General features: G+C 50.6%; 1 protein-coding gene and 1 pseudogene across 2 annotated transcripts in view; one reads left to right on the top strand and one right to left on the bottom strand.

The window, feature by feature from the left end:
* The window catches only part of SLC35F6 (solute carrier family 35 member F6), a 17,773-nt gene extending 2,860 nt beyond the window's left edge, over positions 1-14,913 (top strand). The window contains exons 2-6 of one of the 2 annotated variants that reach the window (XM_011356517.2): positions 7,664-7,736; positions 8,820-8,991; positions 9,249-9,461; positions 10,240-10,350; positions 11,668-14,913. In XM_011356517.2, coding sequence (XP_011354819.1) covers positions 7,664-7,736; positions 8,820-8,991; positions 9,249-9,461; positions 10,240-10,350; positions 11,668-12,137 — 1,039 coding nt within the window. In that variant the 3' untranslated portion in view covers positions 12,138-14,913. The remainder of the gene's footprint in view (positions 1-7,663; positions 7,737-8,819; positions 8,992-9,248; positions 9,462-10,239; positions 10,351-11,667) is intronic. The other variant, XM_011356518.2, reaches the window with a different exon arrangement.
* Positions 8,237-8,355, bottom strand: LOC111737585 (annotated as a pseudogene).
* Positions 14,914-15,350: the final 437 nt, after the last annotated feature.

The raw sequence follows: 15,350 nt of genomic DNA, 5'->3' as shown, positions 1-15,350 counted from the left end.
TGGGCCCTGCCAGGCTCCGGAGTAAAGGAAGATACCCTAGTCACCTTCTGGCCTATGCCCCGGGCCCCCTAAGAGGAGGGGCTGGTCATATCTTATTCATTTTCGAGATATTTGTTTCTAGCACACTCCATCAGTGATGTGAGAAATGCCCCCAGAAGAGAGGTCTGGGAGAGACATATCTTACTCAATTCGCCAGACACATATAAGGTATCGACAGTGTATGAGGCACTGTCTGGACTCAGGGAAGGAGACAGAAGTGACTAAGAGAAGGTGCCTGTCTTTGAGATGCTTAGAATCTGAGGTGGTGGAGACAGATGTGCACACACTTGGCAATCAAAATGTCCACCCTTCTCCATAAGAAGTGGAGCTCTGAGTGGTCCCCACTCAGATTCTGGTTAGACTCTGGCTAGCTGTATCTGTCTGTGTCTTATGCTGGTCTCCCAGGCTCTCTGGCCTCCCGAAGATCACTCCTTTTGCCGAGCCATAGCTATAAAGGAGATTCAACCTGAGTGCCCCCATCTCAATTAAGAAATGAATGCAGCAGAACAAATCACCCTACATTCTACTATAGCCATAAGTCTTCCAGGGCTGCTGTCCCCAAAGAAAGTTGATATTGCTTGTTACTACTGGGGTAAACTGCTGACTCAGTTCCTTCTTTAAAAGCTCCAAACCGGTCTGGTAGGAAGCCTGGTGAAGCCAGTAGCCCTTGGCCTTAGAGATTGTCTAAAAGGCAGGAAAGAAGCTCCCAGGCGGGAAGCCCAACCTTTGATTTTGTCCCCTGCCCTGTAGTCTAATGTGGGGCCTCTCAGGAGCCTCCCTGCCTGAGACAAGTCCCAGAATTGGACCCTAAACTGTTTTAAAGCCAGACTATGAGAAAGATGCTCTCAGAGAGAAAGAACTTGGGAGCGTGGCTGGGTACATCCTGATGAGAATTAATTATCAATTTGAAATCACACTCTGACCTGCAGTTTTTGACAGGGACAGACAGACAAGAATGTGACCATAATAAAGTGCTATTCAGCTGGTACACAGAGAGTACCATGTGCCAGGGCCTGCTCTGGCCACCTTTCATGTGTTAATTTAATGAATTCTTATAACTACCCTCTGCGGTAGAAAAACTCATTGTCTCTGGATCAGGAAACTGGGGTATGGAAAAGTAGACTTGCTTGCCCAAGTTCAACTTCACTTAAGTGGCAGAGTTTATATTTGACCTTAGTAGCCTGACTCTAGAATCCGTGCTCTTAACCAGCAATATGGGATGAGGTGGGGGACTTCTCTAGTCATTTTTCAGGGCGTATGGAGTTGTTAGGAACATAGAAATCATCCATTCTAAGCCCCACAATTTATAGTCAAGGTCCCAAGAGAAGTTTCTTTTTGTGACTCAGCTGGCTGATCAGAGCAGGGACTAGAACCTAGGTCTCCACATTTTAGTGCAGTCCTGTTCCTTTACAGCTGCAGTACCCAAAAGTCCCTCTTCCTTGGGATTTCCTCTAACAGCCCCCCAGACAAGAACAGACAAGCGTGTACCCATGGAAGATGCAGTCTTATAAGTGACATCTCCCCTCCCCGCCCTCAGAGCACCCTCCCTCTGGGACTGGGCAACAAGCCTCTGCCCCAGCCCACGGGATCCTGCTATTGCCCTGCTTGTTTTCCTCCTGGAGCCAGGGGCACGCGAGGTTCGGGTTGAGTCTCTAGTGGCCTCTTGCAGTTTCTTGGCCTGTAAGGTGAGCGCTTTTTCCTCCCCGGTTCTTTGGAGAACTAAGATAGTGAATGAGGAAGTGTGTGTATGCACATGCTGCCTGCTGTGCTGGGACCACATGTCAGTTCTCCACTGGACAGGCCACTCTGCCCACTCTGCAAGTTTGTATATGCTTTGGAGAGACAGGTTGCCCTGGCTGGGATGGTGGCGGGTGTCACATACCCAAAGGAGAGAAAGCCACCAGGCAGGCTGTCTCTTTACCCTGTCCTTGGGCCTTGGCATAGGACCCCTTCCTGTGAAATGGCTCCTTCTTTCTGTGGATGCTTTCACCCCCTCACAAGGACCTTCTGCTGATGCATCTCCTGGAGGCCAAGCATTTCACTCTCTTCGGCACTGCTTCGGGCTGACTGTCTGAAGCCTATCCATGGATTCATGCCCATTTGGGAGCTCTGTCCTTCTGAATCCAGCTAGGATATTGCATGTAAAGAGCCAAGGTCAAGTAGACAGTCACTAAGTAAGGCTCAGACGCCCTCCTAAATGTCTGCAGGCTGTGAAGCTCACCCAGCCAGAGAGGGGCCTTGGAGGTGACTTTCCTCCAACAGTCAGGCCCAATGGGTCCAGGACCTCTGGCAAGAGGTCTGGAACCACTGGGCCTCTATGAGAAAGTAGTCTCACTGTCCTTTCTTTGCCCGCTCTAACTTTTGCATTGGTGGCTGCCCCTGCCCTTGGGTTCCATGAACTGGCACGGGATAATTGCTTTAAAGGGGGCCCGGGCCAGCTGGAGAGAGCCTGAAATCAGGAGGGCAGTTGAGTAGAGTGGAAAGAGCATGAGACTTGGAAACTGTGGGATTAGGTGAGTCACTGGGCCTCTCCAAGCCTCAGTCACACTCAGTAAAATGGGTGTGACTTCCCCCACCTTCTTCCCAGACACAGGTAGAGTCTACTGAGGAGGGTTTTCGAATTGTACTTAGATATGAGAGGGCTCATCCTCATTTATTACCACATGAGCCAGGGCCACCTGCTTTGACACCCCTAGAAATTGGAGAAGACTGTGGCCCTTCTGTAGACCCTGTCAACGTAAGACTCATCCAAACCTGTAGAGAATTTTAATGAGTTTATTTAAGCCAAACTGATAACGATTGCAAAGAAGCAAAATCTCAAGAGTGAGTAAATGTTCTAGAGAAGGGCAGTTTTGCAGTTTGCTTTATGCATTGGAATCAAAGGAGGACACGAAAGGAGGGTTACTTGAAATCCATCGGTGGTAGATTAAGGGGGTGGGAGGAAGCAAAGCGGGGATTAAAAAGAAAAATGGAGAGACACATACTTCTTTTACATTAGTGGGTAGAAGATAGTCAATAATTAACATTTGCAGCACATAGAGATGGTATTCGGGGAACAAGATAACAATGAGGGGTTCTGTGGTCTTGTGTGCTGGTGCAGCGGGTGTGCCCTGAGGGTTCCAGGAAAAGGGGATTACGCTGACATTCCAGGAGTATGTTATTTTAGATGCAAAAAGACGATAGACAGGCTTACTAAGGTAAAGACTGACCTTTGTCAAGGAAGTTACAGGCCTAGGCTATGACTACCTGCCTCAATCTGCTTTTAGGAATCTTTATGTTCAGACCATCCTATGTGGTTAATTTCAGTCTCTGTTTTTGTAGGGCCTGCCATGCTGACTTTCCCTGAACTTGTCAGATTTAATGTGTGGCTCCCTTTTCATCCACAATCCCACAGCAGAAGAAAGGAGCTGACTCACTGGGCTTGACAAGCCAGAAAAGTGAGAGGAAATGGCAGAGGTTCTTCAGGGAATGGACACATAGCCAGTCAGTCTGGGACAGCCACATCAGCCACTTCCTCCCTCACAATCCGCCACCCCAGCCCACACACAGATAAGCTCACCTCTTAGAATGCTGAACTTTGAGTTTGACTGGGCAAGGCCAGGCAGAGTGACTCACCCCTCCAGCAAGGAGAGCCCACCCCTAGCCTGCCAAGGCCCGAGGAATTCTAAAAGAAGCTGGCCTCTGCCAGCAGAGGCACCTCCCCTGCGGCTCCCCTTTATTCTGTAGTGGGGGCTTCTTTTCTCCATTGGTACTGGGACTGGCTTTATTCTGTAGTGGGGGCTTCCTTCCTCCATTGGTAGTGGGACTGGCTTCAGCCTGACCCTAGTGGGTCCCCACAGGCCTCCTGCCCTGGAGACCATGGCTTTCCCCCAGATATAGTATCTACAGAGAATAGAGGGTCCTTCTGCAGGCTGACCCCTCCCCGCCTCAGCCAGGGAATGGGAGTAAGAAGGCGGTAAGGGAACCTCAGGCGCTGAGGAGGGGGCATGGGACTGGAGTGGGAACTCCTGGATACTAGCCCTTCTGGGCACCTGACGAGCCCTGTGTCCCTCAGCCCTCTCTGGTCTCTGGGTTTCTTGTCTGTATAATGAGGAGCTTCATGAGATGACGGCTGAGTTTCTTCTTTTACAGTACTTTGTGGCTCTGTGGAACTGCAGGAGCAGTAGCCTAAGGCTCTTCCAGCTGCCTCTGCCTCTGCCTCAGCCAGCAGCATAGGTCCCAGAGAATGGATGCTCTCCCAGAAGCTTTCAAGCTAGAGCAGAGCTGGGGCCACACCAACTTAACACAAGGAGAAACGGCTCCTGCTCAATAGAGGGGAAAGAGGGAGAAGAGGCAAAAAAGAACTTTTATTAACTACCTGCCATGCGCCAGGTCTTATATATCTTATTTTATTTATTACTTTTGACAGTTCATCAGTGTTGGCATTATTATCCTCATTTTATAGATGAGAACACTAAAACTTCCAGCCCGTGAAACTCAAAATCTGTGTTTTCCATGCATCCTGCTGCCTTTTCCGAACAGAAATTCAAGCACATGGGTTTGAGCCTAGATCTGCCTATAGTTAACTGCATGACCTTGAACATACCTCTCTCCACCCACACTTTACAGTCCCTATCTGTAAAACGAGGATCCTTGTTATGAAGCTTAAAACTGACAGTCCACATGGAGTGCTCAGCACAGGCCTGGCACAAAGTCAGTACTCAGTGAATGCTACATTTATAAAAACATGTTAGTGACATATTTTGCAAAAATATCCCAGTGCTATCTCACCTTAGGAGTCACTGCTGTCATCCCCAGATGAACTAAGGCTAGATTTTGGCTCCTGTTCTATGCTACTTGGTGTCCTCCTGTGCCTGCACAATGAACCAAAGCCTGTCTCTGGGCCAGGACGAGAAGCCTGACTCCCTCTCAACGTGTCTGCAGGCCTGATCTCCCTGGCAGCCTGTCCCGGTGATACCCAATCCCTGAGTTGTAAGCCTGCCCCAGGCCCTCAGATACAAAAAGACTCCATTTCCCCAGCCGGGAACACTGCCAGCCCCAACCTGTTCAGGCAGACACACCCCTTGGAGAAAGCAAAGCCAGACCTTTGGTGTGGGGGGAGGGAGCTGAGCACCAACCCTAAAGCCAGCTCTCCATATGGTGCCCCACCCTAGGGAAAGACAGGCCCAGCTTGTCCCACCAGCAGGGGGCACCTCAAACCAGGTGGTAAATTAGGACTCATGGAGACAATGCATCTGGACCGTAGTACCTTCCCATTTGCTTGGTGGAGTCTGAAAGTCACATTTATTCAACAAAAAAATGTTTGAGCTTCTGTATAGTAATGTGCCAGGAGCAGGAGATTGAGAGATGTGGAAGTTACTGGATGCTGAGCTCAACTCTGTCAAGTGACAGTGACTGCGGAACCAGAAAGTGATATCGATGTGAGTTGTCATCACTTCTCTGTTTCACTCAGTTGCCTCACCCAGACCCTCCCAGAGGTCTTTTTCTGCAAAAGTGATCCTGGTTGTAGAGCAGGCTTTCCTGGGCCACGGTCTGTCTGTAGCTCCCAACCATTCCTCATGTCCTGCCCTGTCTGGAGACCCAAGAGCCAGAACCTGTAGCAGATGCGGGCAGAAATGAGACCCCAAAGAGCAGGTAGCTTTTATTCTGTAGTGGGGGCTTCCTTTCTCCATTGGTACTGGGACTGGTTGCAGCCTGACTGTAACTGATCCCCCAATCCAGATTTCTCTCTGCCTTCCCAACCAGTCCTATCAGAACTTCTCCCTGCTTGTGGCTCCCTTTTGAGCCCTGCCATTCCCAGGAACCACAAGCCCCGCTAACTGCCCCTTTCTCTCCATCTCAGGAAGTGGATGGGGTCTCCCTCTTTGAGATAAGTTTACCATCGCCCTCTTTGGTCACTAGTCCTGGGATGTGCTCAGATTTCTGAGCAGATGCGGGCTCTCCCTCACTGGTCTGCTACCCTCACGGTTGACCAGGACCTCTGCCACCACTTAACCCGTGCTTTTCACTGCCAGTGTCTGGGCTATGGGAAAGAGCTCCCTGTTCCTTTTTCCAAACTCAGGGCACAGAGAAGCCAGGACTGGACAGAATGTCTGTGAAACCCAGGCCCTAATTGCTTGGCACAACCAGTGGCCCATGCTTATGGCTCTGTGGGGGGCACAGGAAGCAGAAGGCTCCCTTGCCCTTTGGGAGCTCAGGCTTGTGCAGAGACGACTGGGTGGAATAGGGTTGGGCTCATACAGTGTGGCTTCTCTTGACAGACATTGCAAGGAAAGATATCAAAGAAGTCCTGAGTCAGTTTGGAGACAGCCACTGCCTGTGTGTGGAGCGCTGCAGAGGGAGCAGCTCAGTGGCCCACAGGAAGCAGCCTTACGTCTGCATTGCCCTGAGTCAGCAGTGTGGTGTGGCGGACACAGCTAAAGTGTCAACTAACCAGGACATCCAACACGAGGGAGGGGCCACTGTCTTGCCAGGCTCTGTCTGGGCCAGATCACATGCCCTTGGCTCTGGGCCTGGGCCCACCAGTGCACTTCTAGACGTCAGCAGCCAGGGAAGTGAAAGGTTAGGAAGGGCTGGGCCTGTTTAGCCAGGAGATGAGAAGATTCAGAAGACGGAAAAATCTCCAAATATCTGAAGGGCTTGCAAATGAAAGAGAGATCAGAGAAGACCCCAGGGACACAACTAAGCCCCACGAAAATGAAATTCAGGGGCAGGAGCTTTAGCGCATGGGCAGTCGATAATGCAGAATGTCGGCGATAGCTTCCCAGAACACTGCGCCCATGAAGGATTCTGGGTCTGTGTCTGGGCTTGGTGGGGGAAGCGTGCCATAATCAGTTAAGCCATCTGCCAGGGTGCTGGCTGGGAGGCTACTCCACTAGTGTTGCATACTTGCCACCTGCTTTAGAATCTGTGCTAGAAAGACCCTCCAGAAGCTTCAGGTTCTAAGAAGGTGACCGGGTGGTCTGTGTCGGGTGGTCATTTCCCAGGGCCCAAATGCCCTTGTAGACCAGTGACTTGATATTTTTGTGCCATGGGGTCCCTTTGATAATCTGAGGAATTCTAGAATATTGTTTTTAAATGTGCAAATAAATGTATTTCCTAAAGTAATGTTTTAAAATGTGCAAATAAAAGATTGAGGATTATAGAAAAAGCCAATTATGTTGAAATAAAGTTATTAAAACATTTATAAGGTAAAAACGCTTCTTAACGCATAAAATTGTAAGCAGTGGGTCTAATGACTATAATTTTGGAGTAGCGATGAGTATAAATGATACTTCACAATATCTGCAGTGACTCTAATGTGACAATGAGAATAGCTGTGATTCTGTGACAAAGTGGCAAGTGGCAATACCATACTTATAATTTGAGGAAATGCTAAATTTCAGCTAGAGATTCATGAAATTTCAGCTAAAGGTTCCCAGGTTCCCACATTCTATCCACAATCCAAGATTGAGAACTCCTTGCCAAGGAACTTGGCCCCTTTGGGAAGGAGCCCTACTCTGGGCTGAGTCCCCTAAGTACAGCCTCTTGCCATTGAGAGGAGCGAGCTTGTCCACAGGCACCAGGACCAGGCTGGGAGAGCCCACTGCACTACGGGGTTTGACTTTTTCTCTCTCTGCTGCAGGTGGGCAGACAACTTCGTGGCCCAGGGCTGTGGAGGGAGCAAGGAGCACAGCTTCCAGCATCCCTTCCTTCAGGTATCTGCCCCGTCCCTCCCCGTCCCATCTCCCAGGCATCAGGCCAGGTGCCCCTGTGAGGCCCTGCTGTTTCCTGACCTAGGGGTGGAGTCTTCCCCTGCTCCCAGGAAAGGGAGCAGAGGGCACAGTCCTCTGTGGGAGACCCAATTAAGTCCTGGTGAGCTGTCATGCCCTGGACACTGTGAGGCCAGCCATCACTACTTCCAAGTGTGGACACATTTGGAAAATAACCCTCATAGCAAAACCTGCTTTCCATCCACCGGGAGCCCAGATCCCACTGGGCTAGGGCAGACGCCATAAATAGGAGGCACTTTACTACTCAACTGGAAAGTACAAGAGTCAAATTTCAGCCCCAGCTCTGCCAGCAGTTGGCTCTGTGACTTTATTTATTTTATTTTATTTTATTTTTTTTTAGGCGAGGCAACCCTTGGTTGACTTCACAGATTGCAAGGAACTTGTCAGCCTTCAATCCCTTATTTTTTTATTATTTTTATTTTTTACACCTACAGCACCTGGTCTTCCTAGGTTGTCTCCCATCCAAGTACTAACCAGGCCCAACCCTGCTTAGCTTCCGAGATCAGACGGGATCAGGTTTGTTCAGGGTAGCACGGCCGTAGATTGGCTCTGTGACTTTATAGGAAGACCAGGTGCTGTAGGCGTAAAAAATAAAAAGATAAGGGATTGTAAACTGACAAGGTCCTTGCAATCTGTGAGGTCAATCAAGTGTTGCCTTGCCTAAAAAATAAATAAAATAAAATAAAATAAGAATAAAATAAAATAAAATAAGTTTCTGAGCCACTCTGGGCCTCAGCTTCTCCATCTGGAGCTTGACTGGGGTTGGCCTGGATTGGTCGTCTTCATACTGGGCTCTACCACAGTCTTAGGGTTTGCCTCAAGATGTTCAAGGGGCTTGGAGGTAGACCCAGGAGGCAGTCTCTGGCCTCCTACACACAGCAGCCCTGCTTTTGCCTGCTTTACATGTTGGGTTTATAGGTAAGCTCTTGTCTGAAGAAAGGTCGTGTTAAAAATTGTTAAAGGCAGCCCTTTTTCTAGCTCTAAACTCCTAGGGTTTTGTCCCTGCAGGCAGTGGGCATGTTCCTGGGGGAGTTCTCCTGCCTGGCTGCCTTCTACCTACTCCGGTGCAGAGCTGCAAGGCACCCAGACTCTAGCATGGATCCCCAGCAGCCTTTCAACCCCCTTCTTTTCCTGCCTCCAGCCCTCTGCGATATGACTGGAACCAGCATCATGTATGTGGGTAAGCAGCCAGGCCAGGCTGAGATGGGCTCAGTGAAGCCCATGACCCGAGGGGGCCACTGGTGAAACAACCACTCCTACCCCCAGCTCATCTTCACCCCATCCCTGCTGCTCTCCCACAGACTCATGCACACACACTCACCTAAGATTCACTGAGCACATACTATGTGGGAGGTACATCTTCAGCCCTGAGGACACCTCAGTGAACTGACAGCCTTGGTCCTCGGGAGCTAACATCATATGTCGGTCCTCTCCTAGCCCTGAACATGACTAGCGCCTCCAGCTTCCAGATGCTGCGGGGAGCAGTGATCATATTCACAGGCCTGTTCTCGGTGGCCTTCCTGGGACGGAGGCTGGCGCTGAGCCAGTGGCTGGGCATCCTGGCAACCATCGCGGGGCTGGTGGTCGTAGGCCTGGCCGACCTCCTGAGCAAGCACGATGATCAGCACAAACTCAGTGAAGTGATCACAGGTGTGGCCGGGGTCGGGGATCCAGGGGCTGCCCTTCTATCCTGTCCTGTCCTCTCTAGGAGACCATCACAGAGTCATTCAACAAACTTTTACAAGCTCAGCTATATGCCAAGCCCTGGATGAGGGCATGTGGGGACCAGCTGCTGTGGACATGCACCTGCTCTTGAGGTGTCTGATAGAATATAGGGAAGGCCAGAGGCCTAAGCAGCTTGAGAGAGGGGTAGATAAGGAGCAGGAGATCAGAGGAGGCAGAGGGCTTGAGCTGTGATATCATACACAAACACAAACTGCTGGATTTGGGAGAGGAGAGGAACGAACATATTTATTGAGCACTTACCAAGTGCCCAGCCTGGTGCTGAATACTGTGTGTTTGTCATGACAGTAATCCTTACAATCCCAGAAAGAAAGCAGTGTAGCCCATTTTACAAAGAAGTGACTACCCTGGTCACTCAGAGGCAGGATTAAATCAGAAATGTCTATCTCAGAGCCTGTGCTTCTCAAAAGACCGCTTACCCCCTTGCACAGGCCTCTGGACCTTCTGTGGCCTCAGCCGAGAGGGTTGCTAGCCGGCCCCACCACTGGGAGCCAATAGATCAGGCACAGGATGGTCATGACTGTGCCTCGAGAACTGTATGGTAACTGCAGAAATCGGACTGTGCCTGTTATGTCCCCATGAAACCCTCTCCCTTATCCTAGGGCCCGCCACCCTGCCAGCAGCCCCGTGGCCTTGCCGTCTTCCTCCCTCCCTCACCCTGGTCCCTGTTGATCCTTTCCCGCAGGGGACCTGTTGATCATCATGGCCCAGATCATTGTCTCCATCCAGATGGTGCTAGAGGAGAAGTTCGTCTACAAGCACAATGTGCACCCACTGCGGGCCGTCGGCACTGAGGGTGTGTGAGCACGGTGGCTGGGAGGAGGGCGCTGGTCCGGGAGCACCCTGGTGGGTAGCACGTGGAGTGAATGCACACATAGGAGTGCAGGGCCAGGTGCCAGGGACCACTGGGAGGGGGTGAGCCTCCTACCCCCCATTTCTTCCTCCCTCACCACATGTGTTGCCAAATATTCTGACATCTGCCATGCATGCACCTGGCCAAAAGGTCAGGGAAGATGAGGATGAAGATGAATGAGAGGTAAGCCTCACTCTAGAGGAGCTGACCAGCAAGAAAGGACCAGGCAGTGCATTTTAGCTCAGACCACTTGTGCTAAAGTGATGTTTCACCTGCCAAGCATATAGAGTGTCTTGAGGCAGAATAGGTGGCATTCGAGCTATGACTTCAATGGGCAGAGTGGGAAAGAGAGGACTCCAGACGTAGCAAAGGCATGGGGAACTGGATGTGAGTTTGGGGACCAGTGCAGAATAGTTTGAGATACTTGTTTAATGTTGGAGAAATGATCAGGAATTGAGTAGGTCAAGGTCACGTCATGGAGAACCTTAAACATCAGGCAAGGGGATTTAGACTTTAAATGACAGGCAGGGAGGAACCACCAACAGTTTTTGAGCAGAGAAGTAACTCAAAATTATGCTTTAAAAATATGAAACTAGCAGGGTGGTTTAGAGCAGCGCCACCAAAGTGTGGCCTGTGGACCAGTCAAGGAGTTTTGTGCCTGGTCCACAGTGAGCTCAGGGCTTAGGCAGAATGTTAATCGACTGCATCAATGATGTCGTTAAGAGTAGTGTTTGTTTCTGCTCATTTTTTTTTCTAGCAAGACTTTCTGAATGAAGCAGTGCATTGATTTACATTCTGTTCCAGCTCCTTGTCACAGACCAATGACACTGAATTAGAGAGCTATGTTTTTCCACACTTGTGAGCACTATAGTGGTTATAGCCAGCAATTCGTTTTTAAATGAATAGAGTTTAAAAGTGTCAAAGAGCACTGTACATTGTAAGGGTAGCTATTGTTTTGTGGAAGTGGGTGTATGTGTATGTGCCTGTGCACACATATATTGGTCACAATATAAAAAGTATTTCTTACACTTGGTGTAGTTGAAAAACACAGATTAACATGGAAAAGGGGCAGCTAGAGATCATTCAGTGGGCTGCTGAGAAATCCTAGTGAGAGGGAGAGCTCCAGGTCCTGAGAGGAAGGCCTTGGTGTGAGGGCTGCAAGAAGGCGTGGCGGGAGGTATGGGAGGCCTTGCTGGGCGGGAGGTACCGGGAGTCTGAGGGTCTAGCGGAGAGTGCCACGTGTTTCCTCCTCTCCTGCAGGCCTCTTTGGCTTTGTGATCCTCTCCCTGCTGCTGGTGCCCATGTACTACATCCCTGCCAGCTCCTTCAGTGGAAACCCTCGTGGGACGCTGGAGGATGCACTGGATGCCTTCTGCCAGGTGGGCCGGAAGCCGCTCATCGCCCTGGCGCTGCTGGGCAACATCAGCAGCATTGCCTTCTTCAACTTCGCGGGCATCAGCGTCACCAAGGAGCTGAGCGCCACCACCCGCATGGTGCTGGACAGCCTGCGGACCATTGTCATCTGGGCACTGAGCCTGGCACTGGGCTGGGAGGCCTTCCACGCGCTGCAGATCCTCGGCTTCTTCATCCTCCTGACAGGCACTGCCCTCTACAATGGGCTGCACCGCCCGCTGCTGACCCGCCTGTCCCGGGGCCGGCCCCCGGCGGAGGAGGGAGAACATGAGAGACTGCTGGGTGCCTCTCGGACTGCCATCAACGATGCCAGCTGAGTCTCCTGCAGGGACTCTGCTGCCCCCTGGATGCACCTTGTTCACCTGGAGGCTGAGGCCACACAGGCTGGTGAGCCTCAAGTGCCCTGTCCCCAAGGCCTCCCCCTGCCCCTCCCCACAGACCCCAGGACAGCTGCTGCCACAGAATTTGACAGGACACCCAGGTCCCCTTTTGTCACCACCCTCTGCAAAAAGGTGTTACCCAGCCCCTATAGGCATGGGTACAGTGACCAGCCCCAACAGGCTCCCCCCAACCCCAAACCCCTCCGGCAACACTAGAGCTAAATCGTGAAATGGAAATGCAGGAGCTAACAACCGTGGGATTTCCTCCTAAATCGAAAGCTAAAACTGGTTCTCCAAAGAAAAGAAGTGAGGGAGCAAATTCAAGCCAGAACTAAGTATCGTATTTTTAAAAACTCGTAAGACGTTCTCTAGTCTAGTTTGGAGCCCTGGGTTTCGCAAACTCACTGTATGCTCCCCAGCCCATTACCTAGTCACTCTGGGCCTTGGTGTCCTGCTCTGTAAAGCAGAAGGTGTCAAGGCTGTGGCTTCAGGGCCTTCCAACCCCAGCTGGGCCCATTCTGTGGGCCCGTCATCCTGGGAAAGGAGTAATAGCCGTTTATTGGAAATTCCCCTCTGCCCCTGGGAGTGTCTCCTCCCCAGGCCTGTTTTGGTGTCCTGTGTCCTTGCTCACACACCCTCAGGGCCTCCCTTCCTGGGAGAGATTACAGGGGAATTACAGGCAGCCCTCCATAGCAGCTTTTATGAACTCTGCACCTTCCATTTTAAAGATGAAGAAACTGAGATACAAAATGGTAAATTATTTGGCAAAAGGAATGTCCTGCCATGGGCTCTGGTCATGCAAGCCACGTGATCCTGCCACAGGCTGGAATCTAGAGCACAGCTGGAACTCAGCTCCACCCCAGCAACCTGACTCCGTAGAGCACTCTCCAGGGTGATGGATTGACCAGGATTCTACCATTAAGAGTAATTTTGGTATCCCAAACATTATATTAAGTGCATAATTTTCATTCTCTTGCAAAACAGCCTGCACACAGGTCAGTGCAGATGAGAAAACCACAGCCCAGGGAAGGTCAAGTGACTTCCTCATGGTGTCAGTCTTCCAAGCAAAGTTTGCCTGTTTTCAAATCTGTGGCCCCATATAGGTCTCTCTGGAGTCTCTCGGGGGAGTTTCCTGTGGCCAAGAGAGAAGTATCATGTGCTCGTGTCTTCCTGGGAACCCTAGCCTGAAGGGAGAAGACTAGCATCAGGGACCTCAAGATGCTGAGCAGCTCCTCATTCCAACATTTTTCACTCGGCAGTTTCTGGAGCCTCAGACCATTTTCCTGGGCAGCTCAATCATAAAACAAAACACCAAATGCCTTCCTTAAAATAGATTCTGGGGGAAGGGATCTTTGACAAGCAAAACCCTAGGGCTGTGTGGGAATCCAACAGGTTATTAAAGTTTGTTGGGAGAAGAGGGTCTTTCCATCCCACCAACTCAGAGTCCCAGGGGCCCCTTCATGTCTCTGGGTGACGATGTATATCACAGGAAGCAGGAAATGGAGAATGAGGGTGGTCTGGACTATAGCTGCCTTTCCAAAAAAACTGGGGCCTTAGAATGTTGTTTTAGGCATTATTTAAAAAAGAAAAGAAAAGGGAAATTGGCAGTGTGGACTTTTCTTAATGAGGGAAGGAGCTCCAGGGCTGGACGTTCCTGGGTGTAACGACGAGAATGTTGGATGGAAAGCTCTAATGTACCGAAGAATCACCCAGTCCACCCTGCGTTGTTCAGGTGAAGAGACAAACACAGAGAGAGGGTGGAACTTCCCAAGGTCACACCACCAGTGACAAGCAAAGCCAGAGCTGCTGGTTCTCATTCCTTGCCCACCTGCTTTTGCCACAGAACGCAGCCGGGAGCCTGTGCCAGGAATCCGGGACCGCTGCCCAACCCGTGCACTCGGCTGTGAAAACTGCCTAAGAGGGCGTCAAGGAAGCACTTGGCTTTTATTCAAGTGCTGCCATGGAAGACTGTTGATTTTAACGTTGAAGGCTTGGGGAGAATTATAATGGGACTTCAGTGGTGAGGGGTGGCAGAGCATGGGGAGGGGAACGCCCTGTCGAGCCTGCCACCAACTCAGGCAAATCGCTTTACCTCCTGGAGCTTTGGGTCTTCACATTTTTAAAATGAGAAAGCCAGTCTCCATCTGGCAGGATGAGCATGAAAGTTACATAAGATAATAAATTGCAGGTGCCTGTGAATGCCAACGCACAGAGGGGTGTGTGTAAGGCTGCGCCGTCCACCAGGGGGGTCTGTCAAGGGCACTGAAGTCACAGCTGGGCACAGCTCGGAGTATCGGCTCTGCTCACAGGAGAGGAAATATTTTATTAAAATATACCATCATGAAGTAAAACGTAAAATTCACATCAATTGCGGGATAAAACATGCCTCAGGAAGATTTTATGCTGATGGTATATACCCTCCCAGCCCCTAGAGATGTGTTCACTGTATCCTATTGTCACGAGTGTTTTGAAGGCTGAGTGTGAGAGGCTTTGCCGTGTCGTGCTGGTCATGTGAATGGGAGGCTAAGGACCTCCACTCTCCCACTGAGTCCGGAGGGCTGTAGTGAACATCTAGCTGTGGCCTACTGTTCTGAATGGAGTAAGGAGGCCTGAATGATGGAGGTGTGGCATGGAGGCCCCAAACCCCTAAATGAGAATTGCCTGATAACAGACCTCTGTAAACGTCTCTTCAAATACAATGTAAATTAAAGCATCTGTATTGTAGTGAGTTAATGGGTCCCTGCCCCTCACAGAGTGTCCCTGGGGGAGCTGCAGCTGGGGCTTTCTTCGGTCCCAGGCCTCAAACTCCTCTCACCAGGAATCTGCCTACAAGGCAGAGATTGAAGACCATGCCAAGTGGTTCTGTTTGCCTTCACCTTGTCCAAAGGTCTCAGTGTTGTTTAACAAGCAAACAGCACTCCAAGAGGTCAGAGCTCTTGCCCCCTAATGAGAATGGCAGAGGGCTGGAGCAAAGGGTCACATGGTGTAGGGGAAAGATGCAGAATCAGGAATCAGAGAGCTATGTCCTCCACTTTGACTGGGCGACCTTGGACAAGTCATGTTACCTCTCAAGAACTTGGCTACCTATAAAAAGGAGAGATTTTCAACAGCCCTGAATTTGTTCACCTCCTTGGCCTGCTCATCGATCGA

Source organism: Pteropus vampyrus, unplaced genomic scaffold, assembly GCF_000151845.1.
Source record: "Pteropus vampyrus isolate Shadow unplaced genomic scaffold, Pvam_2.0 Scaffold28, whole genome shotgun sequence".
Classification (NCBI taxonomy): domain Eukaryota; kingdom Metazoa; phylum Chordata; class Mammalia; order Chiroptera; family Pteropodidae; genus Pteropus; species Pteropus vampyrus.
The sequence above is the reverse complement of the archived record's forward strand: the minus strand, read 5'-3'. Positions and strand labels throughout refer to the sequence as shown.